The sequence below is a fragment of the Bos taurus genome, chromosome 3, assembly GCF_002263795.3.
Source record: "Bos taurus isolate L1 Dominette 01449 registration number 42190680 breed Hereford chromosome 3, ARS-UCD2.0, whole genome shotgun sequence".
In the NCBI taxonomy this organism is placed as follows: Eukaryota; Metazoa; Chordata; class Mammalia; order Artiodactyla; family Bovidae; genus Bos; species Bos taurus.
In genome coordinates, this window is record NC_037330.1 from 14810003 (window position 1) to 14834286 (window position 24284).

At 46.1% G+C, this 24284-nt stretch overlaps 2 protein-coding genes across 11 annotated transcripts in view; one reads left to right on the forward strand and one right to left on the reverse strand.

The window, feature by feature from the left end:
• The window catches only part of ARHGEF2 (Rho/Rac guanine nucleotide exchange factor 2), a 48672-nt gene extending 45303 nt beyond the window's left edge, over positions 1 to 3369 (forward strand). For all 10 annotated transcript variants that reach the window (XM_010802880.4, XM_059882616.1, XM_024986243.2 and 7 more), the window contains 4 exons: positions 166 to 216; positions 419 to 865; positions 1109 to 1292; positions 1908 to 3369. In XM_010802880.4, the coding sequence (XP_010801182.1) occupies positions 166 to 216; positions 419 to 865; positions 1109 to 1292; positions 1908 to 1981 (756 nt within the window). In that variant the 3' untranslated portion in view covers positions 1982 to 3369. The remainder of the gene's footprint in view (positions 1 to 165; positions 217 to 418; positions 866 to 1108; positions 1293 to 1907) is intronic.
• Positions 3370 to 6773: 3404 nt separating this feature from the next.
• RXFP4 (relaxin family peptide/INSL5 receptor 4) lies at positions 6774 to 7895 on the reverse strand. Its single transcript, NM_001007076.1, is given in 1 exon segment — positions 6774 to 7895. A coding segment is annotated over 1 exon segment (1122 nt).
• Between the last annotated feature and the right edge of the window lie 16389 nt (positions 7896 to 24284).

Genomic DNA, 24284 nt, shown 5'->3' on the forward strand with positions numbered 1-24284 from the left:
TACTCTCAGCTGAGAAACTGGAGCCCAGTTTGGAGTGGGGGGTTGCTGTATACACCTCTAAATACCTGCAGTCTTATTGTCCCCACACCCACACTTATTCAACTTCTGGTCAGTTCTCCCATCCTGAAGCTTGGACTCTGTTCCTCCCCTCTCCTCTGTCCTCAGGAAGCGTTGCAGCGATTGGTCAATCTCTATGGACTTCTGCATGGCCTACAGGTCAGTGAGGGCAGGGGCTCCAATGGGAATGGGAGGGGCCAGGCCAGAGCTGCCCACTTAGCTAGAGCAGAACCATCGTAACAGGCCTGTCTAAGCCTTGCTCTGATTCGAGCTCTATGGGACTCACAACCTGGGCCCTGGGGAGTGAGGGACAGAAGAAATGGGATTCTGATATATCCCTTCATCTCCATTCCACCCCCAGGCAGCTGTGGCCCAGCAGGACACTCTGATGGAAGCCCGGTTCCCTGAGGGCCCCGAGCGGCGGGAGAAGCTGACCAGAGCCAATTCCCGGGATGGGGAGGCTGGCAGAGCCGGGGGTGTCCCTGCGGTTCCTGAAAAGCAGGCTACGGAACTGGCGTTGCTGCAGCGGCAACACGCACTATTGCAGGAGGAGCTGCGACGCTGCCGACGGCTCGGCGAGGAGCGTGCGACTGAGGCCGGCAGCTTGGAAGCCCGGCTCCGGGAGAGCGAGCAGGCCCGTGCCCTGCTGGAGCGGGAGGCCGAGGAGGCTCGCAGGCAGCTGGCCGCCTTGGGCCACACGGAACCCCCACTCGTGGCTGAGGCCCCCTGGGCCCGCCGGCCTCTGGATCCGCGGCGTCGGAGCCTCCCTGCTGGCGATGCCCTGTACTTGAGTTTCACACCCCCACAGGTGAGGACGCTTGAAATAGTGAACTAACCTGGGGTGGACGTCAGGGTCCAGGAGAGAATCTGAGAGGAATTGGAGGCCAAATGAAATCAGCCATTAGACTTGAAGGATATTAGGATACTGATGGGAGGGCTGAACAATTTCGATGGGTGCAGAAAGAAATCAGTCAGTGGTAGATGTACTGAGAGTCAAGTCTTCACACTGCTCATTCCCGGACCTCCTGCTTTTCCCGCCTGCTGTCCATAGCCCAGCCGAGGCCACGACCGCCTGGATTTGCCTGTAACTATTCGCTCTGTCCATCGACCCTTTGAAGACCGAGAGAGGCAGGAGCTGGGCAGCCCCGACGAGCGGCTGCAAGATAGCAGTGACCCTGACACCGGCAGCGAGGAGGAGGGTAGCAGCCGTCTGTCTCCACCTCATAGTCCACGAGGTGAGGTCCTGGCAGAGACATGGCTTAGAAATGGGGTGCAACGTGGGTACAGACCTTTGGGCTGTAGTTTCCAAATGGAGCCTGCATCGGAAAGCACAGGAACGTTTAGGATGGTCCCTAACCAACCACTGAGGTCCACAGGTCGACTCTTGGGACGGGCCCAGAGTGCTTCCTGGTTTGCCTCCTGGTAAACAGGTAGTGGATCTCTCAGAAGCAGAAAACGTAGGGGCCTCTGCTCCAGTAGGTCCATGATTCCCAACCTTTTCAAGCAGAAATACACTTTCAGAGTGAAAAAATGTCAAAGACCTCCAAGTTCTTATAGTTGGCTCAGGAAATACAAAATAACCCGAAGCAACTGTGACTTCATACAATACTCATCTCAAAATACTTTGTATCTTATTAACCATATTGTATCTCCACGTATTTAACAAGGTACCTAGGTATGGATCCATTATTTTGTGGACAGTTTTCCCATCACCCAGGGATTACAGACCTCTGCCATCCCTCCCAGCTCTCTGAGCTGCTCAGCCCACAGACAGGGAGACATCCGTGTAGGGGTTCAGCTGATCATAGGAGCCTCTGTTCACTCACTGACTTTGCCCCTTCCTCCTTCAGATTTCACCCGAATGCAGGACATCCCGGAAGAGACTGAGAGCCGAGATGGGGAGCCTGTAGCTTCTGAGAGCTAAGGGGGCCCCTCCCCCCACCCGGTGTCCCCTGAAGAACATTACTGAGGGAGGCAAACCTTGGGGACTCCAATCTGCCAATGACAAGGGAACATTTGAAAGAACTGCTTACTGTCCTTGCCAGCTCTTGGTATCCTTGGATACCTGGGGGCCATTTAGGAAGCTGGGGGAATTAGGCCACAGTGCCCTCTGGTGGCATCCAGAAGCTACACTGCAGATGCCAATTTTTCATGCCTTCTTCCCTCTACTTTAGTAAAATTTATTTATTTATTGTTTATTAGTTACGGAGGGAGAGGGGAGATTTAGAGGACCAGGGACATGGGAACCAAGCCATAGGGATCAGGGGGCCTTGTCCTTTAACACTACTGGGGTTTATTCAGGCTTAACCATGCAGCTGCTGGGTTCTAGCCCTGACACCCCTCCTGAGCAACACCCATCTTTGAGGAGAGGCTGCAGCCGTAAGACCCTACTGCCCCTTCAGGAAGGGCTGTGGTCAGGGCCATGTCCCTCTCCCCTTCCCCTCAACCTCTTACTGCTGTTCTCCCTTCTCTCTGTCTTCTATGGAAACCCCAGGGACTTAACCTGGCTTCCTAGAGTTGATGGAATAGAGGTTGAGGTGGCCATAATGGTTTGTTGGGGCGTGAGGGGAAAAACTCACAGGGACCAGAATGGTTTTTTTTGTTGTTGTTGTTTTCTTTTTTTTGTACCAAAGCCAACTGCACGTGTTTTATATTTTTAAGAGAAGATTGTAGGCAATTAGAAATTGCAGCCTTCTATCTCTAAATCTCTGAAGAACTTGAGGGATGGGGGGAGCACTGACTTCTCCACTCATCCATAGTAATGGGGGGCCCCATTCTGACCTCTTCCCCAGTCATTTGGAAAAACAGTTCTAGGGTGAGTTGGGAAATCTCTCCAAACCCTGACCTCACCCCCAACCTCAGCAACCATGACCTGAAACCTCAGTGTGAATTTGGGGGATTTTTCAGTGGATCCCCCCTTCCTTGCCCAGTGGCCACCAGCCCCGGCCAGTTTTCTGCCAATTTGATTATTTTAAAAAAAGGAAAAAAATAGAAAGTCGGGGGTGGGGGGGATAAAGCAGGGAAAATTAAAGTCCTGGAACCCCAGGAAGTGCTGTCTGTTAATATCTGCGAGTTCTGAGGATGCTGGTGATGAGGACAGCCAGGGAGGGCCCTGTGTTCCTCTGAAAGGAGCCTCTTCCTCTCCCAGGAAGGGCGACTGCCTCCCTGAAGACACAGGGCACTAACAGAAGAAACTGGTGCCAACCTGTTTTTGTTGTTGTCTGTGATACTCACAAGGATAAAAATGAAGGGACACTTAGGTTCCAGCAGCTGTTGGGGGGTTCCAATATTAAAAAACCTGTTTTCATCTCATTTGCATGCTGTGCTCAGAATTACATCAGCCTCTTGCCCCCTTCTCTCCCTCTCTGCACAGTTGCAGTTCCCCTTAGCATCTCCGCTCAGATTCAGCCCTCACTCTGCTCTTGTTCTTCAGTGTCAGAATCCTGGGGTAACCTCTTAACACAGTTCCCCTCTCCCCTCATAGGAGCTGCTCATTTGCCCTTAGCATTTTGAGAGGCAGTGAGAGACTAGGTAGGTTTCGGTTCTTATTTTTGGTTAATTTTTTGCTTCCTGTTTCTGGTTAATAGCCTGCTCTGGGGCCGTGGGGGAGGGAGGCCAAGAGTGACTAGCGTTGTATAAATGCTGGCAGAGTGCATAGTCTTCTGTTGGAGCCCATGGAGTAAGATGAGAAGAATGGGGCTCAACCTCAGCTGGAAAGAGGAATTGAAATCACATGGGGTGTGGGCAGGCTTGGGGGAGCAGCCAGTACCCTCCACTCCTGTAATTCTCATCTGTTGGCATCTGGCCTTGACAAGGTGCTTTCTCATCCATCACAGAATCTGTGAGGTAACAATTTTCTCATTTTATAGAGAAACCTGGCTCCAGAGGGTTGCCAGGCCAGGAGAGCAGCCAGGGAAGGGCCAGTCCTAGCTGCAGTCCCCCATTCCCCTTCTCAGTTGCTCTGCCGAAACACCAGAGTGCCAGGTTTCCAACACACTGGCCCATGGCTCAGCAGCTGGGACCCAACGCCATAAAGGCAGAGCAGGGGGACGTTAGCATCCAAAGACCACCAGATGGGAACGTAGGCTCCCCCAGTGTTCTCACAGGTCCAGTGAAGGGTGCTGGTCGGCAGGAAACAGGAGCCTGGAGACAGAGCCTAGAGCTTGAGTTGGGAGAAGCCCACAGCTCACAGGACAGCTTTGCTGTCCCTCCTGCTATCCCTGGGCTGAAACCCCCTCATCCTCGATCCCAGAACATGACACAAATTTCTCTGACGTGGCAGTCACATCTCTCAGCATTCTGTCTGTTGTCCCCTCTCTGTTCCCGTTTTTGGAAACAGTCTTGCTCTCTGTCGGTCCTATTGGCAGTTTTGAAGCTGTTGGGCTTGTGCTCCAGAGCCCAGTCTCTTGCCGCAGTTGTGCCCCCTCTCCACTGCGCCGTTCCCTCCATCTCCCGTCCCTGGGGGTGGGTCTGCATGCGTTCATTCACCTCTGACTTGGACCTGTTTAAATTTTGTCAATATTTACCTCTGGGTCCCATAAAACCCATAAAGCACCGATGCCCCCAGAGGAGTCAATATCCGGAGCCCCAACAGCTCCGGAGCCATTGGAGGAGCTGCAGGGGGTGGGAAGAAGGGCACTTGAGTGGGGGAGGATTTTCCATCCTGAATTGGCTGGGAACAGATCTGGAGTTTTGATACCAGTTTAAACATTATCAGAGAGAGGAAATTAAACATCAAGAGGCTAATTAAATCTCTTTAGCATGGCTTAATATGTTGTGAATTAGGTGACTCTTTAGAGCCTCTTCTGTTCAGCAACTGGATGGAGCTGGTGCAGGGGGGTGCCCCTTCCAGAAGTAGCTCCATGCACTTGGGAGGTGCTGTGCCCAGCTATTGCCCTGGGATCTTGAGTGGCCAGAGTCCTCCTGGGTCAGAAGACCTGTTAGAGCATGGGGTGGGGCAATGGCAGTGGAAATTCCACTCCATTTTCCCTCTGTCACCTCCGTCCTTTCCAAGGGCTGCCCCCAACCTTGAACATCCCTTCTGGTGGCTGACTGTTGTCGTTGCTGCAAATCCATGGATATATGGATACAGAAACCAAAGGGGAAAAAAAAAAAGAAACCAAAGGGGAACCCCTCCCTTTAGTGCACACCTTTATTAGGGGCCACCCCCTCACTCATTTCCTTTTGTGACTTTAATTTCACTCCAGAACTTGTAAAAATTCCAGAAAAGATCTTTATGGTTTCCAGTCACTGTCTCCCAGTTACCCACCTTATTTCCTCCTTTTCCTTATCTCTGTTTCCATTTTAAACAGGGTGTGCGTGGGTGCCAAGTCGCTTTAGTCGTGTCCGATTCTTTGTGACCCTGTGGACTGTAGCCTGCCAGGCTCCTCTGTCCATGGGATTCTCCAGGCAAGAAAACTGGAGTGGGTGGCCATGCCCTCCTCCAGGGGACCTTCCCGACCCAGGGATTGAACTCGCATCTCTTAAGTCTCCTGCTTTGGCAGGCGGGTTCTTTACCACTAGTACCACCTGGGAAGCCCATGTGGAGTGTAAGAATCTATTCCAGGCACCATTAAATCCTTAACAGCCCAACTTAAGTTGAGAAAACAGGTACAGAGAACTATTTAACTTACTGAGGTCCCTCAGCTGGTTAGTGTCAGGCCTAGGAGGTGAATCCAGGTGTTCTGACACCTGAGTTGATGCTCTGAGCTAAGAACGTGGGCAGGAGGAAGACTAGCACCTCTTTCTGCACTTTCATCCTGGTACCCAAGTGGTGCAGTGGTGGAGAATCGCGGCTTTGATCCCTGGATTGGGGAGATCCCCTGGAGAAGAAAGTGGCTACCCACTCCAGGATTGCTGCTGGGAAAACCCCATAGACAGAGGAGCCTGGTGGGCTGTAGTCCATGGAGTCTCAGAGTTGGACACAACTGAGCACGCACACATCTGCACCTTCAGCCACCTCTTCTCCCAGCTCCTTTCTGAATCTCACCTCTCTATGCCCCACCCATGTCCTTGGCTTGTCCTTATCTTCACTTCTTCCTCCAAATCCTGATTTAAGGAGAGACGGGGTACTCCCAGCCAGAAGCAGGGGTTTGCACTCCAGGCTTGGCTGGAGATAGGGATCCGGCAAGGTCCTGCAGACAGCAGGGGGAACTGCAGCTTTTGCCTCGGAGGTGTCTGTGGGCACCAAGTTTCTACGGGTGCTACTGAGATGGTAAGAAGGTAGAGATGGCCAAGGGAGGAGGGCATATTTGGCCTCAGCACCAGAGAAGGACAAGGGTACACCCCATTTGAGGTGAGGGAGGGAAGATGGAGAGGACGGAGGGAGATAGTTACTGACCTATGACTCAATTAGTCTAGAACCCATAGGGAAATTTTCCTGGGAATTCTCACAGAAGGCAGAAAAGGGGCAAAGAATCCTTTTGGCCACACTGACCTAGAAGGGGAACTGAGATGAAAGGTGCAGACACTGTGGATAATCCAGAGGTTTATTCTTCGATTCCCATTGCCACGTGGAGATTGAGCTTGGTCGTACCCAGCCCTGACCTGGGCCCTGGGCGCCTGCCTTTCCCCATAGCCAGAGCTGGGGATCAAAGATCAGACTTTCCCTGAGGGTGTTGCATCAAGGCAGAGAGGCCAACCTCTCTTTCCCTAGGACGCGTGGATCCTGTACTTGGCAGATAACCAGAAAGAGGAGGGGGTTTAACTTGCCGCCTTCACCCAGGGTTCCCTTTGTCCAGGTTGGTGAGCATGGTAGAAAGGCCACCCTCCTGAGGGGTGCTCTCCGTCCACCGCCTGCCCATTTCCTTTAGGGCCACCTGTTCCACCCAGCCCCGACCCTGGGGCCACAGCCTTGCTCACAGGTCCCTGAAGGTGTCTGCCAGGGCCCGCCGGGGCTCCTGCCTGAGAAGGCAGTACAGCACGGGGTTGAGGCAGCTGTTGGTGTGCGCCAGGCAGGTGGTGACGGGAAAGACATAGGTGTGGACGGTGTAGAAAGTGCTGTCCCAGGGCACCAGGTCAAACTTCACCAGGACACCCCAGAGCGTGACCACATGGTTGGGGAACCAGCAGAGGAAGAAGGAGGCCAGAAGGATGTGGATGGAGTGGGCCACGCCCCTGCTGTCCCGCCATCGCCGCCGCCGCCGCCTTAGGAAGGCCAGCAGCAGCAGGTAGCTGGTGGTGATGATGCTCAGTGGCACCATAAAGGCCAGGACCACCCTCTGCAGCTGGTAGGCCCCCAGCCAATACCTGCTGGGGAAACGCAGCAGGCACAGGCGCACGCCACTCACCTCGCCCTCGGCCCCAAAGACAGCTGTGGGCACCGTCACCAGAGAAGCTGCCACCCACATGGCCAGGGTGGCTACACGGGCCCAGAAGAGCGAGAGGTGGGTGCCTGGCCCTGCAGCCATGGCCACCACCCAGTACCGGGCGACACTCAACGCTGTGATGAGGAAGATGCTGGCGTAGATGTTGAGGACGGTGGCCGTTAGGACCATCTTGCAGAGGGCACCTCCGAAGGGCCAGTGGAAGTCCAGTGCCGACTCGGCTGCCCAGAAGGGGAGGGTGAGTGCCAGCCCCAGGTCTGCCAGAGCCAGGTTGAAGACGAAAGTGTCAGAAGGTGGGCAAGGGGCTCGCTGAGCACAGTTACCCAGCACCCACAGCACGGCCGAATTTCCCAGCAAGCCGACAGCCCCCACAAGCCCATAGGCCAGGGCAACCGAGACCCTCAGGGCTAGGAATCCAACAGGCATCGTGGCATCAGCAGCACTCAGCACGCTGCCTCCAGAAGCGTTGACCCAGAAAGCGGGCAGGGGGGCAGAGGTGTTGGGCGTGGGCATCGCAGGGCATCCGACGTCAGTGGTGCTGGGCAGAAGGGCCAGTGAGTGCCTTACCAGCCTGGCAGGGGGCACCTAAGGCGTTCAGCAGGACACTGGATCAGAGCGCTTGACTGCTGCTCTCAGGGCCTCTGGCTGCCTGGAGACCCAGCCCACGCCCACACCTAAGGGGGCGGGCTGTGGACAACAGGACAGCCTTCTTCTCTGTTGGTCTTGGTGGTGGGTGGGGCAGGTGAGGGAGAGGTGAACATTGGCACAAACGTGTGTGTGCATGTGTGCCTGTGTGTGCATGCATGTGTGCGTCTCTGTGTGTAGAGCCCCATGTGAAAGAGTGGGAAGGGGGGAGGGAGAATGATCCTGCTACGGAGGGCAGCCCCACACCTCCGCTTCGGGGAGAGGCCACAAATACCCCACCTCAGGGGTGACAGGAACTGAATTGGAGCCCCCCTCTACTCCGTCTGGTGTTCAGGGGCCCCCTTCTCTGCAGCAAATGTTCCCTTGGGGCCTGGAGGAAGGGGCCTGGGAGTGTGCACAGAGGCAGAGAATCAGAATAGGATCTGAGAGAAAGAGGAGAGGTTCTGGAGTCCCAGGGCTGCTCCCTGCTGGCTGTGTGACTGTGGGTGAATTACTTTACTCTCCTGAGCCTCAGTTTCCTCGCTTAAAATTTACAGAATGGGTGTGACAAAATGAGAGAACACCTGTGAAAAAGCCCCTTGTTCATGGCTATTTGCGTGAATGTGAATGATTACTATTTCAAAGGAAAAGTTGGGGGCATCTGTGGCAGGAGGGAGCAAGTGACTCCCTTCTTATAATGAGCAGCTCTGATCATCGTGCCTGGGGAACAATGCCAACTAAAACAGGTTGGAATTCACTGCAGCAGCCAGTGACCTTGAGGTTGAGGGCAGGGAGGAAAAGGGGAGAGGAAGTCACAGCTTCCTGTTCCCTCCCCACTGGAGCCGATGAGGACCTGAGCAGGCCTGGGGCATGCCCTCAGGCCTCTCCCTGCTAAGCAGTCCTGCTGACCTCTCACTCCCACGGCCATTTCACCCTTCCCTGGTCTAATCTGTGGAGGCAGAGGTCAGCGGTAACCCCCATTGTCTCCTCCAACCCCCAAACCCCATTTCAGAGCTGTGGATGCTGAGAAACACCCTTACCATGCCTCATCCTGTCTCCCCACGATCTCAGTGCTAAATGGGGTGTGTGCTTCAGTGGCTCCTCGCCTTTTGTGCCTGTATCCTTACCCGTTGCAGAATTTGCTGTGATGGGGGTGAGGGGTAGGAAGAATGAGGCTTTTGCAAAAATATTCAACCACCTTCTTGCCCTCTGCCTGCGAATTAAGATGTTTGACGTTCAGTTTCCTTGAGTGCTGGGGGAGGAAAGGGACCCTTTCAGGATAATCAGCAGCGGGTTTGATGAACCCTGTAGGAGAGACCCAGGGGTGAAAGAGATTCAGAATGGGTACCCAGATGTTTGGGTTCGCTGGCAAGGGGTGGATGTGAAGGGAGTGCCCAGCCCAAGTTCAGGTGAGCCCCAAGGGCCGCCTCCCAGCCTCACGACTGGCCCTGTGTGACTTGTTAATCACTGCCTCCTTCACAACTGCTTTTCAGCATCCAGCATCACCATGCTGATCTGGCAGCCACCATATCTTTCAATGCGTGGGACCTATTGTCCCTTGACTTGGAAAACAGAAGCTGGGTCAATTTCAGGGCTCTGCTTTCCATTTGAAATATCCGGTCCTCTGGTCATTTCTTTTTTTTTTTTTTTTTACCTTTATGTGTTTCTAATCTAAATCCTTTCCCTTGGTCTGAGACTAGCAACACTCCCTTGTGGTTATATAGAGAGGTGGTGCCACCAGCTGACTGAGTTTAAGAACTTCCCTTCGGGCCCTTTCATTTTAGTGTCTTGTTAGTTCCCTCCTTGATCCATCCACTCGAATGAGAATCACAGCATCTCTTGAACACTTATTATGTGTCAGGCATTGTGCTAGACGTTGGGGAGACAAAAACATTACATGATCCCTCTCCTCAGGAAATACAGTAAGCTCTTTGAGGTGGGTGGAATCCTTTACATCATTTTGTTCAACTCCTCATTTTATGAGAGTGAAAGTGACTTGCCCAAGGGCACCAGGAAGTAGTGTCAGAGTCAGGATTTGAGATAAAATCTTCTGACTGCTAGACTCTAGCTCTTTCCAATACATCACAAAACCCTTTGGGCATTTCTTTCCACCTCTAATCTCTTCTCTTTCTAGAGTGCCAGACCCTGCCCCTGGGAAGCCCCACGGAAAACAGCAGCAGGATATGCACAGAGGGATAGTGACAATTCCGCTTTCAGTGGTCTTCACCCACAACTCCTGAGAGAGGAGGAGGAACTGGATTCAATAAAAATTATTTTTCCGTCTCTCATGTTCATATTACCCTCCAGAGCCATTCTTTTCCAGCCCCCTTTTCAATCTCAGAATCCAGGGATTCTGCAGTGGTAGATCACACAGTCTCCCTTCCATAAAAGGGACTTGTAACATCTGGGCCTTCCCCTTAGTCACCTGAACACCCTCCCCTTGTGCAGTCCACGTGTCTTTTCAACCCCACATCCCTGTCCTGCACTCCAAAGCCTAGGAAAGAAGAACTGGGGGAGAAGGAGGATAGGACTGAGCTATCCCTCCACAGAGCATAAAAAGAATGGATCTTTGCCCAAAAACATAAAGAGAAGGAATCTTTGCATCTGTATTTACAGTGGAGGCAGAGACTTAGCAACTGAACTAAAGCGAACAGAGACTGCTTGGAGGACTGCCGAGTGGCCGAAGTAGGAGCGTGCGTTCTAAGTCACTTCTGTCACGTCCGACTCTGCAACCCTGTGGACTCTAGCCCGCCAGGCTCCTCTGTCCATGGGATTTTCTGGGCAAGGATACTGAAGTGGGTTGCCATGCCCTCCTCCAGGGCATCTTTCCAACCCAGGGATTGGACCCACGTCTCTTATGTCTCCTGCATTGGCAGGTGGGTTCTTCACCAAACTTCTGAACCAACCTCTGTCGCTCTCTCTCAACTTTATTTTTTTTCCCCAAGGCAAGGGATTATTTTTTCCTCTCAACTTTGTATTTTGGCATAGCTTTATATTTACAGAAAAATTACAAAAGCAGAGATGGTGATCCACCGCTTATTTTCCATATTAAGATGAAGCTGCTAGAGCATCAAAAATAAAAAATAAAAATCTTAGAGATAAATCTGACAAGAGGTGTACAGTACTGATATATTGAAAACTATAAATGACTGCTGAGAGAAATTTAGATTTTAATAAATGGATAGAGAGGCATACTGTGCTCATGAGTTTGAAGACTCAATAATAAGATGTCAATTCTCCTCATAATGGGTCTGTAGATTCAATGCAATTCTAGTCAAAATTCTAGCAGCTTTTTCAAAGAGAAACTGACAAGTTGATTCTAAAATTCATGTGGAGAAGCAAATAGCCAAATGATTTTGTAAAAGAGCCAAAACAATTTAGTATAAAGATAATAAAATTGGAGTAGTCATGTACCCAATTCCAAGACTTACTATAAAGCTGCAGTAGTCAAGACAACGTGGTATCAGCAAAAGGTTAGACATACAGATCCACGGAGTTGAGAGTCTTGAAATAGGCCCACATGTTTACAGTCAACTGATTTTTGCCAAAAGTGCAAAGGCAACTCACTGAAGAACAATAGTCTTTTCAACAACTGGTTCTATAACAACTGAATACTCACATTAAAAAGAGTGTGCGTGAGAGAACTTTGATCCCTACCTCGCACCATGCACAAAGATTAACTCAAAAATGGATCATAGATCTTTAAGATCATAGATTTTTAAATATAAAGCCTAAAATGCCAAAACTTCTAAAAGAAAACAAAGGAGACATTTTTATGACCTTGGGTTAGGCAAAAAGTTCTTAGATACAACATCAAAAGCACAGTCTAACTGCAAAAAGTGAATAATTGGGCTTCATTGAAATGAAGAACTCTGCTCTTGGTTTTGTTTTTTTTTTCAGTTTATTTTTTATTGAAGTATACTTTATTTAAAATCAGAGTGTTTTTTTTTTCTTTTGTCTCTTTTGAATTTGTTACAATGTTGCTTTTGTCTTAGCTCCCTGACCAGAGATTGAATTTGCACTCCCTGCTTTGGAAGGCAAAGTCTTAACCACTGGACAGCCAGGGAAGTGCCCTCTTGAAGTATACTTTATTTGCAATGTTGTGTTAGTTTCTGGTGTACAGCAAAGTGATTCAGTTATATATAAAATATATATCCCTTTTTATATTCTCTCCCATTATGGTTTATTATTACAGGATATTGAATATAGTTCCCTGTGCTATACAGTAGAACCTTGTTTATCCATTCTATATATAATAGTTTGTATCTGCTAATCCCAAACTTCCAATCTATCCCTCCCCAACCCCTCTCCCTTGGCAACCACAAGCCTGGAACTTCTGGTCTTTGAAAAATACTGTTAAGAGAATGAACAGGTAAACCACAGACTAAGAAAACATTTGCAGATCACAGAACTTATAAAGAAACATGTCTAGAATATCTAAAGAATTCTCAAATTTTGATAATAAGAAAACCACCTTATTTTTTAAACAGGGTAAAGGATTTGAACAGATAGTTCATCAAAGAAGATATAGGGATAGCAAATAAACACATGAGAAGACACTCAACATCATTAGCCCCCAGGGAAATGCAAAGACTAACCACAGTGAGACAGTACTATTTTCTGATTAGAATGTCTCAAATGAAAAACAAAAACAAAAACAAAAATACTGATCATACCAACTGCTGGTGAAGAAGTAGGGTACCAAAACTTTCATACATTCCTGATAGGAATGTAAAATTGTATAATCACTTTGTAAAGCAATTTGGTATTTTCTAAAAAGTTAAACATGCACCTCATATGTCCTAGTCACTCTAATCCTAAGCATTTAACTCAAGAAGAATGAAAGTACATACTCACATGAAGTACACCAGTGTTCACAGCAGCTTTATTTGAAGTAGCTTAAAATAGGAAAGAACTCAAGTGGATAATCTAATTTTCCATGAGGTAAACGAGTAAATAGACGGTGGTGTTTTCGCACAATGGAATGCTGCTCAACAATGAAAAGGAAGGGATCACCGCTGTGGAATGGTAGAGCAGCAACCGTGGGGGGAAGAGCCCTGCTGACTGCCAGGCCAAGGCCGTCCCTTCCCCTTTGCCTCACAGAAGCACCTGTTCTTCCCCGCACATGTTCAGCATTCCAGGTCCATCTGCACTGCAGCCGAGTCCTGCCTGCCTAGCCTGCAGTCCTAGCAGTGCTCCTCTGAAACAGGACAGCCTCATTGCTAACTCCATTTGCTCGGGACCAAGTTCACTCTAGAGCACCTCACACTGGGGGTCCCAGGCTGTGGCTCTGAGAATCCTAGACTTTCTGTCTTCTGAGGCCCCCCCACCTGAAAGATAGGTTTCCATGGCAGATGACAGGTGTTCATCTTCCTGAGAAAGGAATGGGGCAGATACTTCCACACGCATGTAGATGACCAGAGGCTCTTCTGGGGGTTACTGTTCTAAAACCCCCAAAAGTTTAAGTTTTCAGTAATGGACATATGTGTTAAGTCACTTCAGTCTTGTCCTACCCTTTGCGACCTTATGGACTGTAGCCTTCCAGTTTCCTCTGTCCGTGGGATTCTCCAGGCAAGAATACTGGAGTGGGTTGCCATGCCCTCCTCCAGGAGATCTTCCCGACCCAGGGATTGGACTTACCTCTCTTACGCCTCCTGCACGGGCAGGTGGGTTCTTTACTACTAATGTCACCTGGGAAGCCCCAGAAGTAGGAGACCCTAATCCAGATCCCTAACCTCACATCAGCCCAATCAGCCACCATCTCTACTCTTTCATGTGCCAGAATGAGAAGCCACTAAAAGTTTTTAATCTAAGCAATGACAGAATCACATCTATTTTTTGTCTATTGACAATGTGAAAGATCGTTTCAAAGAGGCCAAGAATGGCAGGAGAAGAAATATCAGTTAGAAGGCTTTTGTAAACAGGTGCTGAGATAGTTAGGAAGTAGAGGAGGGAAGGAATATGGATTATATTTAAGAAATAGAATTAATTGACTGGGGATGTAATAAGAAGAGGGAAGAAGGACTTCCCTGGTCATCCTTCCACTGCAGGAGACACAGGTTTGATTATGCTCAAAATCCTTCAAGCTAGGCTTCACCAGTCTGTGAACTGAGAACTTCCAGATGTACAAGATGGGTTTAGAAAAGGAAGAGAAACCAGAGATCAAACTGCGAACATTCGTTGGATCATAGAGAAAGCAAGGGATTACCAGAAAAACCTCTACTTCTGCTTCACTGACTACTATAAAGCCTTTAACTGTGTAGATCACAACAAACTGTGGAAAATTCTTAAAGAGCCAGGAATACCTGACTACCTTACCTGTCTCCTGAGAAACTTGTATGTGGTTCAAGAAGCAACAGTTAGAACTGGACATGGAACAACTGACTGGTTCAAAACTGGGAAAGGAGTATGACAAGGCTGTATATTGTCACCCTGTTTATTTAACATATATGCAGAGTACATCAGGCAAAGTGCCGGGCTGGATGAAGCACAAGCTGGAATCAAGATTGCCAGGAGAAATATCAACAACCTCAGATATGCAGATGATACCACTCTAATGGCAGAAAGTGAAGAGGAACTAAAGAGCCTCCTGATGAAGGTGAAAGAGGAGAGTGAAAAGCTGGCTTAAAATTCAACATTCCAAAAACTAAGATCATGGCATCTGGCCGTATCACTTCATGGAAAATAGATGGGGAAACAATGAAAACAGTGACAGACTTTATTTCTTCGGCTCCTAAATCACTACAGATGGTGACTGCAGCCATGAAATTAAAAGATGCTTGCTTGCTCCTTGGAAGAAAAGCTATGACCAACCTGGGCAGCATATTAAAAAGCAGAGACATTAGTTTGCTAACATAGGTCTGTATAGTCAAAACTATCATTTTTCCAGTAGTCATGTATGGATGTGAGAGTTGGACTCTAAAGAAAGCTGAGTGCCAAAGAATTGATGCTTTTGAATGTGGTGCTCGAGAAAACTCTTGAGAGTCCCTTGGACAGCAAGAAGATCAAACCAGTCAATCCTAAAGGAAATAAACCCGGAATATTCATTGGAAGGACTGATCCTGAAGCTGAAGATCCAATACTTTGGCCACCTGATGTGAAGAACCAACTCATTGGAAAAGATCCTGATGCTGGGAAAGATTAAAGGCAAAAGGAGAAGAGGGTGGCAGAGGATGAGATGGCTAGATAGCATCATCGATTCAATTGACATGAATTTGAGCAAACTCCAGGAGCTAGTGAAGGACAGGGAAGACTGGCACGCTGCAGTCCATTAGCTCACAAATAATAGCAACTGAACAATGAACGATTGGAAACTAAGATTCCACATACCTCATGGCGAGGCCAATAAAAAAAAGGAAGAAGAAAAGGGAGGAATTAGGTTGACTACTCGGCAATCTTGAGGAATTAAGTGAATGAAGGGTACATGATTGGATGGCTGGATACATGTATCACATTGGCATCAGAAAATACAGGAGGAGAACAAGGTTGAAAAATTTGTGAACCACTTGGGTACAGCAACCCTATATGCAGTTGGAAGAGTCTGGAAAGAGACCTGGTCTTGAAGATCTGAAATTAGATGTCTTCAGTAGAAGGTGGTCATGGGTAAGCCATAGAAGAAAAGGTCCAGTAGTTTTGTGACCGTGTTTGGTTGTTTTCATAGTATCCATGTCCCCTTCTTCCTTTTTTTTTTAAATAATTTTTAAAATGTATTTATTTTTGGCTGTGCTGCGTCTTCATTGCTACGAGGGCTTTTCTCTAGTTTTGGTAAGAGGTACTCTGTACTTGGGGTGCAGGTGCTTCTCATTGTGGTGGCTTCTCTTGTTGCAGAGCAAGGGCTCTAGAGTGCAGGGCCTTCAGTAGTTACAGCTCCAGGGCTCTAGAGCACAGGCTCAACAGCTGTGGAGCATCAGCTTAGTTGTTCCATGGCATGTGGAATCTTCCCGGGCCAGGGATCAAACCAGCGTCTCCTGCATTGGCAGGTAGACTCTTTACCACTGAGCCACCACAGAAGCACCCCCTTCCTTTCTAAAGAACTCAATTTTGTTCGTGTCCATTTCTTCTCAACAGAGCTCTCATGACTTGGAGGAAGCTAACTCCATCTTCAGCTCTAGGAGTGGATTCTGATAAGTTTGAGTCAATCACTATGTCACCATTCTCTTGAAGGTAACTGTTTCGAGTCAAGGATTGGACTTCCCTGATGGTGCAGTGGATAAGAATCTGCCTGCCAATACAGGAGACACAGGTTTGATCCCTAGTCCAGGAAGCTTCCTCAGGCTGAGGATCAACTAAGCCCATGGGCCGCAACTATTGAGCCAGAGCTCTGGTGCCTGCGAGCCTCAACCACTGAGCCCGAGTTCTGCAGCTACTGAAGCCGGCGTGCCTAGAGCCTGTGCTTCCCCAGAGGAGCCCATGTGCCGCAAGCAAGAGTAGCCCCTGCTCCCTGCAACTAGAGAAAGCCTGTGCAAAGCACAAAGACCCAGTGCAGCCAAATAAATACATAAAATTAAAAAAAACATTGAGTTATAAAAGTCAAGGATTAAGCCTATCAACCTCTGACATCCTGATGAGAGTTTCTAGTCCACAGGTTGGTCCAATCAGAATGAAGGTGGTGGGGGGGGAGGATTTTTCATTCTGATTGGCAGAGGGAATTTATTTCTCCTGTTGGATCTAAACATAGAAACATATGCCTCAGTTGGTGTTGGCTGTCATCCTGTTAGAATGAAGGAAGCCAGTTTAAGGACAAAGCCTTCCCACGGAGGCAGGCAGAGCAGAGAAGCTGGGCATACACCATCTTTGGGCTTGTAGCTATAAGACAGAATACACTTATTATTGCTTGAGACATTTGAGCTAGTTTTTCTGTTACTTGTTATGAGAAGCATAACAAGTTGGTTTAAGCAGAAAGGAATGCAGGTATGTCAGTAAATATTATTTTTTATGACAGAAGGAACCAGAAATGTTCACTAAATGTATTGCTTACAGAAAGAGAGGGACCTCCCTGGTGGCTCAATGGTAATGAATCTACCTGCCGACGGAGAAGACTTGGGTTTGACCCCTAGGTCAGGAAGACACCCTGGAGAAGGAGATCTTCAATATTCTTGTCTGGGAAATCCCATGGACAGAGGAGCCTGGTAGGCTACTGTCCATGGGGTTGCAAAAGAGTCGGATACAACTTAGTGACTAAATAACACAATAAGAGAGAGACATCTTGGTCAGATATTATCTCTATGGGCAAAGCAGACTGTAAATCTTCTAGCTACAGGGTTTGGGGAAACTAGTGTATTTTCAGAGGCATACATAGATGGACATCATCCTTGGAAGATGATTACTCTTAGGAGACTGCTGTTGATTGAAGACTCTCTGACTTTGAGAAATGAGGGGTTGACACTGGACGATGTTCACTAAGGCAAGCTGTTCATTGATTCAACAGGTTAAAACAGGTTTTGATGGCTACATGTTACCTTGGCTTTTGTGGTGGTTGTGGTTTAGTCAGAGTCGTGTCCAACTCTTGTGACCCCATGGACAGTAGCCCGCTCTGCTCCTCAGTCCATGGGATTTTCCAGGCAAGAACACTGGAGTGTGTAGCCATTTCCTTCTCCAGGGTGTCTTCCTAACCCAGGGATCAAACCCAGGTCTCCTGAACTGCAGGTGGGTTTTTAACCAACTGGGCCACTGATGTGGTTGCAGAATAAAAAAATCAGTTTGGGTTTTTTTTTTTTTTTTAATGTGTGTGTGTGTGTGAATTTCTTTTTCTAATTAGCAGGATGAAGTATTCCTCTTCCTGTTTAAGACCGATCTCTCCATCTGTGTTCTTAAGTCCTTCCCTTTCCAGATCCTGCTCCATCAGTCATTCTCTTCCTCTTAGTTTTTTTTGTTTTTGTTTTTTACAGTTCCTCTTTTATTGCAAGGAACCCCCATGAGTTGCTTCTAGTACTGAAACTTGTATCTAAGGACAGGTTGATGTTTATCATGCCAGAGTCCTGGGAAAATCCTCACTGTTTTGACTGCCTATTCCCACTTCTCTTTCCTTTCTCCGCTGCAGCTGGTGGGCACGTTGGCGTTAAAGAGTAGAGCCAAGAATGCATTTTTAGAGTTTCAGTAGATCTGAATGGATTCAGGTGGGATAATAGGAAGACAAAACAATACAGCCCTCAAGAGACCGAGTTTTATTCCTTTTGCTTTTCTTTTGGTTCCTGTTTCTGATTCTCTCAGCACATCTGCTCCATTCTCTTGCTTCTCTTTGCAGATCAGCTGCATCTTACACCTTTTAGAAAATAAGTACCCAGACATCTGATGTAATCACTAGAGGAAAAACACAATTACAAAAAACTTCTTAATTAAAAGGGAGAAAATAGAAGGTATCCTCCAGTATATCAACACCGTACATTGGTCAAGTCCTCAGAGTTGTTTCACATCCCTCAGCTCAGTAAGCCGGTGTTGTAGGGTAAGCCCTGGATTGATACTACAGGGGTACCCACGGCTGGGTGACTGTGTGTTTGAACACGATTGAATTTCCAGCACCAGTTTGCTGACACATCCTTACAAGTAGAGAGCGTGCCTTAGTCAAAACATTTGATTACATCGTTTTTGCTTGTTGGGAAGTTTTCCTTTTAACACTGATCTTCGGATTACCCCTGAGATAGACACTGATGAAAACTTTCTCCATAGAATTGAACTAAAATATTTCTTTTCTGCCATTACCCTCTTTACTTGGGATTAAGCATTGCTGGAGAGGTCAAGATGCCTTGCTATGTTGATATGAGTCAAATTCAGGACCCAACAGTTCAGATCTGCTGTCTTTCTGGCAATTCAGTTCTTAAAGTACTTTAGTGGGTTGCCTCTCCTTTTTAAACACTTCTAAGTTTGTTTTAATGTTTTGATAGTTTTTTTCTTCTTCCTTTTGGTATTTTTTTCTTTTGACATAATTACTGATTTAGAGAAAGCTACAAGACTAGTACAAATAATTTCTGTATCCCCTTTACTCAGATTCCCCAAATGTTAACATTTTTTCACATTTGCTTTTAAATGTAACTAAATTACATCTAATTTTTTTTTCTGAACAATTTGAAAGTAAATTGCAGACCTGATGCTCCTTTACCTCTAAATTTTTCAGTGTGTTTCCTGAAAACAAGTATATGCTCTTATGTGACCACAGTACAATGATTAAAATCAGCAAATTAACAATGCTACAATAATCTTGAAACCTTGTTCAGTTGTTTCCAATTCTCCCCTTAATGTCTTTTTAGCAAAAGATATCTGAGATCATGCCTTACACCCAAGTGGCATGTCTCTTTAGTTTCCTTTAATCCAGAATAGTTCCACAGGCTTTGTCTTTCATGACATTTTTTGCTATGTATTTTAAAAGAGTAAAAGCTATTTTGTATAACAATTTTCCACTTGGGTTTGTCTGCTATTTCCTTATAATTACACTCAGGTTGTGAAATTTTTGGCAGGAACTATGTGATGTGTTCATTTAACAGCATTGTATTAAGAGGTGCATGACATCTATCACTTGGATCATTTAGTTAAAGTGGTGTTTGCTAGATTCCTCCGCTGCTGTAAACATACATAAATGTAAACATATTATTTCCCTTTTGTGCCTAATAAGTATCTTGTGAGGAAATACCTTGAGACTATGTAAACATGCTGCTACTCCTCTCTTTGATACACTAGTTTTAGCATTCATTGATGATTCTTGTCTAACTCCATTGTTACTATCATAGTTGCCAAATGGTGATTTTGATGGTGGTTTTAAAGCCATGACCTTTTTCTGACAGTGGTTATTTCTCTAGGAAAATTAGTCCTGCAGGAATTTGTCGCCTGGTGGGAACCCAAGCTGGGAGAAGGCAATGGCACCCCACTCCAGTACTCTTGCCTGGAAAATCCCATGGACGGAGGAGCCTGGTAGGCTGCAGTCCGTGGGGTCGCTAAGAGTCCAACACAGCTGAGCGACTTCACTTTCACTTTTCACTTTCATGCACTGGTGGAGGAAATAGCAACCCACTCCAGTGTTCTCACCTAGAGAATCCCATGGACGGCCAGGCCTGGTGGGCTGCCGTCTATGGGGTTGCACAGAGTCGGGCATGACTGAAGCGACTTAGCAGCAGCAGGGAACCCAAGCCTGAATTTTGCCCGTCCCCGCTGCTGCTATTCTAATGGCTTTGTCCTTGGGCCCTTGATGAGGAACCACATTTGAGACAACACAATGTTTTACCTGCAAGTCCATTCATTATTATCCTATGAAAAGTCATGTTTTGGTGGGGGAAGTGTTGCATTGACAAGTGTTTTTAAGCAAACCAGATGCTAGGGGTTTCCCCACCTCTTCTGGCTCTCCCAGGAATCCACATTCCAATTGTCAAGAGCCTAATCATGGCCACTCAGTGCATTAACTTTAGTCACAATAACCTAGTATGGCAAATAATTTGGTACGACCTAAAATATGACAAGAAAAGGTTAATCTTCCTCTACCTGGCCTTAAGTAGTTTCAGCCTACAGAGTGAAAGAGTTTTGTCTAACAGGATTACAAAAATGCAGTTTTTGGTTTTTCTTTTTCCTATGCCTTTCATCAGAGAAACCTGGAACAAAATGTTGATCTCTTTTGGGACTGTGCTTCTCCTAAGGCTCTAAAGAATAATAAGCGTGGAGTATAATCCTCCCATTCTGCTAACAGGGCCTCTGGGCTTTGCTGTCTCCTGGTTTGGCTTTGTCACGGCTGAATTCTCCGTCGGGAATGGGTTAACTGATACTAGCCAGTCACAGTTTCACCGAGGGTCTATGATTTGCAAACCCACTCTTTAAAAAATTTTTGTTTTGTTGAAGTATAGTTGATTTACAGTGTTGTGTTAATTTCTGCTATACTGCAAAGTGATGTATAACATCAGTTATACATATATATATATATATATACACATTCTTTTTCATATTCTTTTCCGTATGGCCTATTGGATATTGAATCCACAGGATATTGAATATAAATTCCTGTGCTATACAGCAGGGCCTTGTTTATCCATCCTATATATAACAGTTTATATCTGTTACTCTCAAACTCTTAATGAATCCCTCCCCCATCCCTCTTTGGCAATCACAAGTCTGTTGTCTGTGAGTCTGTTTCTGTGTAAACCCACTCTTAGTCATCGACTTATTTCTCAATTATACAAATAGCCAAGGCTCACTGAAGCTAGCTCAAGTGAGGCGGAGGGAGGGGGAATCATAGTTTACTTATTTTTAAAAAGATTTTTATTCTTTTATTTTTGTGCCTGGCCGCACCAGGTCTTAGTTGTGGCACTCAGGCTCTTCTGTCTTCATGGCACCATCTTAGATCTTTTAGTTGTGGGAACTAGTTCCTTGACCAGGGATTGAACCTGGGCCCCCTGCATGGGGAGTGAGAAATCTAGCTGCTGAACCAGCAGGGAAGTCCCAGGAATCATATTTTAAAACTACACTGGGAAACGTCCTGGCTATAAAGGACTTAGCAAAAGTATAGCCAAGACTCAACAGAGGCTGAGCTGGGTCTAGACACTCTATTTCTTGAACAATTGCTCCATTCTTCTCTTTTTGACAGACTTCTCATTGTAAGAAGGCTTTTAGAGGTGATAGCAGATTGTGTTATCTGCTACCTAAACTGTTTTTATAAGTGATAGCAGATTTCTTCATAGGAAATCTGTTTGGAAAGATTATTCAGAAGCACTTGAGGGAGGTTACACCCCAAAGGGTGCTGGTGAATATACTGGAGACCGTGTGAAAGCTCACTCTCCATCTTTTCTTCTTCCCCATCATTACTCCCACTGCTGTGGGTGAGGACATCAGGCCAGAATGGCAAGATCCAGTGTCCTCATTTTCCAATTTGGGGCTGATAAATGGAATCAGGGAGATACTCAGAAGGCAGGTATGGATGTGTACCACCACTATTTGGATTGTAGACAGAAAGTGCCACTGAAACGATGAGGGAGTGGCAAGTTTCAAGGGTCAGGACAGGATATGAACTCCAAGCTGTCACTGCCTTAGAGTTGGTAGATTACCTAATACTACCCAAATGAGCACCAGGAAATGCACAGTCATTCAGATTCATGTCAGTTTTTTTTTTTTTTGACCATGCAGCAAACAAGAAGGAAAAATGACCTCAGCCTAACCTCTCTCACTTTAGAGAGATTTTTTTTCAATTAGCAATATCACAAAGTGCGATTGAATGAAGTGTAGAAAATCAGACTTGGTTGTACCAACAAAGAAATTTTCTTGGGGAAATTCTAAAAGAATTTTAAATAAGTAAACTGAGCATTTGACTTAAGGAACTAGGAAAAACATTAAATATTACCAAAAGGAGAATATAATGAATAAAAACAAAATTTTAGGGATTTCCCTAGTGCATTTCCAATGCAGGGGGTGTGGGTTTGATCCCTGATCCCACATGCCTCACGGCCAAGAAACAGAACATAAAACAGAAGCAATGTTGTAACAAATTCAATAAAGACTTAAAAAAACCCTTTAATTTGCTATCAATGAATTGATGAACATATTGATGATTAAAACTAAATTATGGATTTTTCAAAAAGTTGAACAAATAGACAAGACCCTGGCAAGGATAGGGAAAATAAAAAGAAAAGAAAAAAGATAGAACAGAAAGAAATAGTCATACAAATGAGATTAAAAGAATAAGAGACCTTTAATCAAATTTTATGCAAAACATTTTAAATTCTAGGTAAAATGGATGATTTTTAAATCAGTAAAACTAACTCAAGAAAAGTGAAAAGGCAACCTATAGAATGGGGGAAAATGTTTGCAAGTCATATATCTGAAGGGACTTGGATTCATAATAAATAATGAACACTTACAACTTAATAATAAAAAGATAACCCAATTTTAAAATGGGAAAAGGATTTCAGTAGGATTTTCTCCAAAGGGGTACAGAAATGATGAATATCTATAAACAGATGAGTGGATAAACAATGGTGGTATATCCATACAATGGAACAGTATTCGACCATAAAAAGGAATGAAGTACTGACACATACTACAACATGGATGAATTGTGAGAACATTATACTAAGTGAAAAAAGCCAGACACAAATGGTCACAAATTCTGTGATTCCATTTATATAAAGTGCCAGAATAGGCAAATCCACAGAGACAGGATGTAGATTAGTGGTTCCCAGTAGCTGGCCAGAAGGGAAAATTGGAAGTGACTGCTTATGGAAGCAGAGTTGCTTTGTAGGTGATGAAAATGATCTGAAATTAGATAATGGTGATACTTGAAGAACTTTGTGAATATACTAAAAAACAATGAATTTTACCTGTAAGATACTCTTTCGAGAAGAGTAAATTTTTACAGTATGTAAATTATAGCTCAATTTTTAAAAAAAAGGAAAAAATAAACACAGTGTAATTTCAGTCATAATCCTACCAACATTGTGTTTTGGGGAGACAACACAAGGGGAAAACAACGTTTTTAAATCTGAAATTCATTTGTAAAAACACACCTGACAATGTAAGCAAAGGAATGTAGGAATATGGGCTTGCCCTAACAGATATTAATGTAGACATAAAATTGTTATAACATTATAGTAAAAGAAAAAATTGATTCATGCAATAGAAAAGTGCAGAAATATGACACATATAATTTCATATATAATAAAGGTGGCATTTGTATGGAAAGGACATTTATTAAATGCTGAAGGAAAAACACTATTTATTTGACTTTCAAATGAATTTGTATTCTATTAATCCTATGAGATGGCTTCCCTGGTGGCTCAGTGGTAAAGAACCCGCCTGCTAACGCAGGAAAGGTGGGTTCTATTCCTCGGTGGGGAAGATCCCCTGCAGAAGGAAATGGCAACCCATTCCAGTATTCTTGCCTGGGAAATCCCAGAGACAGAGGAGCCTGGTGGGTTATAGTCCATGGGGTCACAAAGGGTTGGACACGACTTCGCGACTAAATAGCAATCCTACCACAATGTAAACGTATTTGAAAAATACCATTATACTTCATTTACTCAATCTAGAGACTCCTTGCTGCTCTAAGATACCCTACATGCTGGTAATCTCTGGCTTTCAGAATCAACTCAGCCGGTATCCAAGGGCTTTCCGGATCCCGCCCGGCACTCGGCCAGTCCAGCCGTAAGTAGGCAGATCCAGAACACGGTGTTTCATAACAAACGCTGGATCACTCCTCCAACCATCACCTGGAAGTTTAGTTTCCGTTTCTTTCAAATACCTGCGTGTAAGCTCCACCAAGTTCAGCATTCTGTCTTCTTCATCTTTGCTTATCACACAGTCCTATTCTATGTA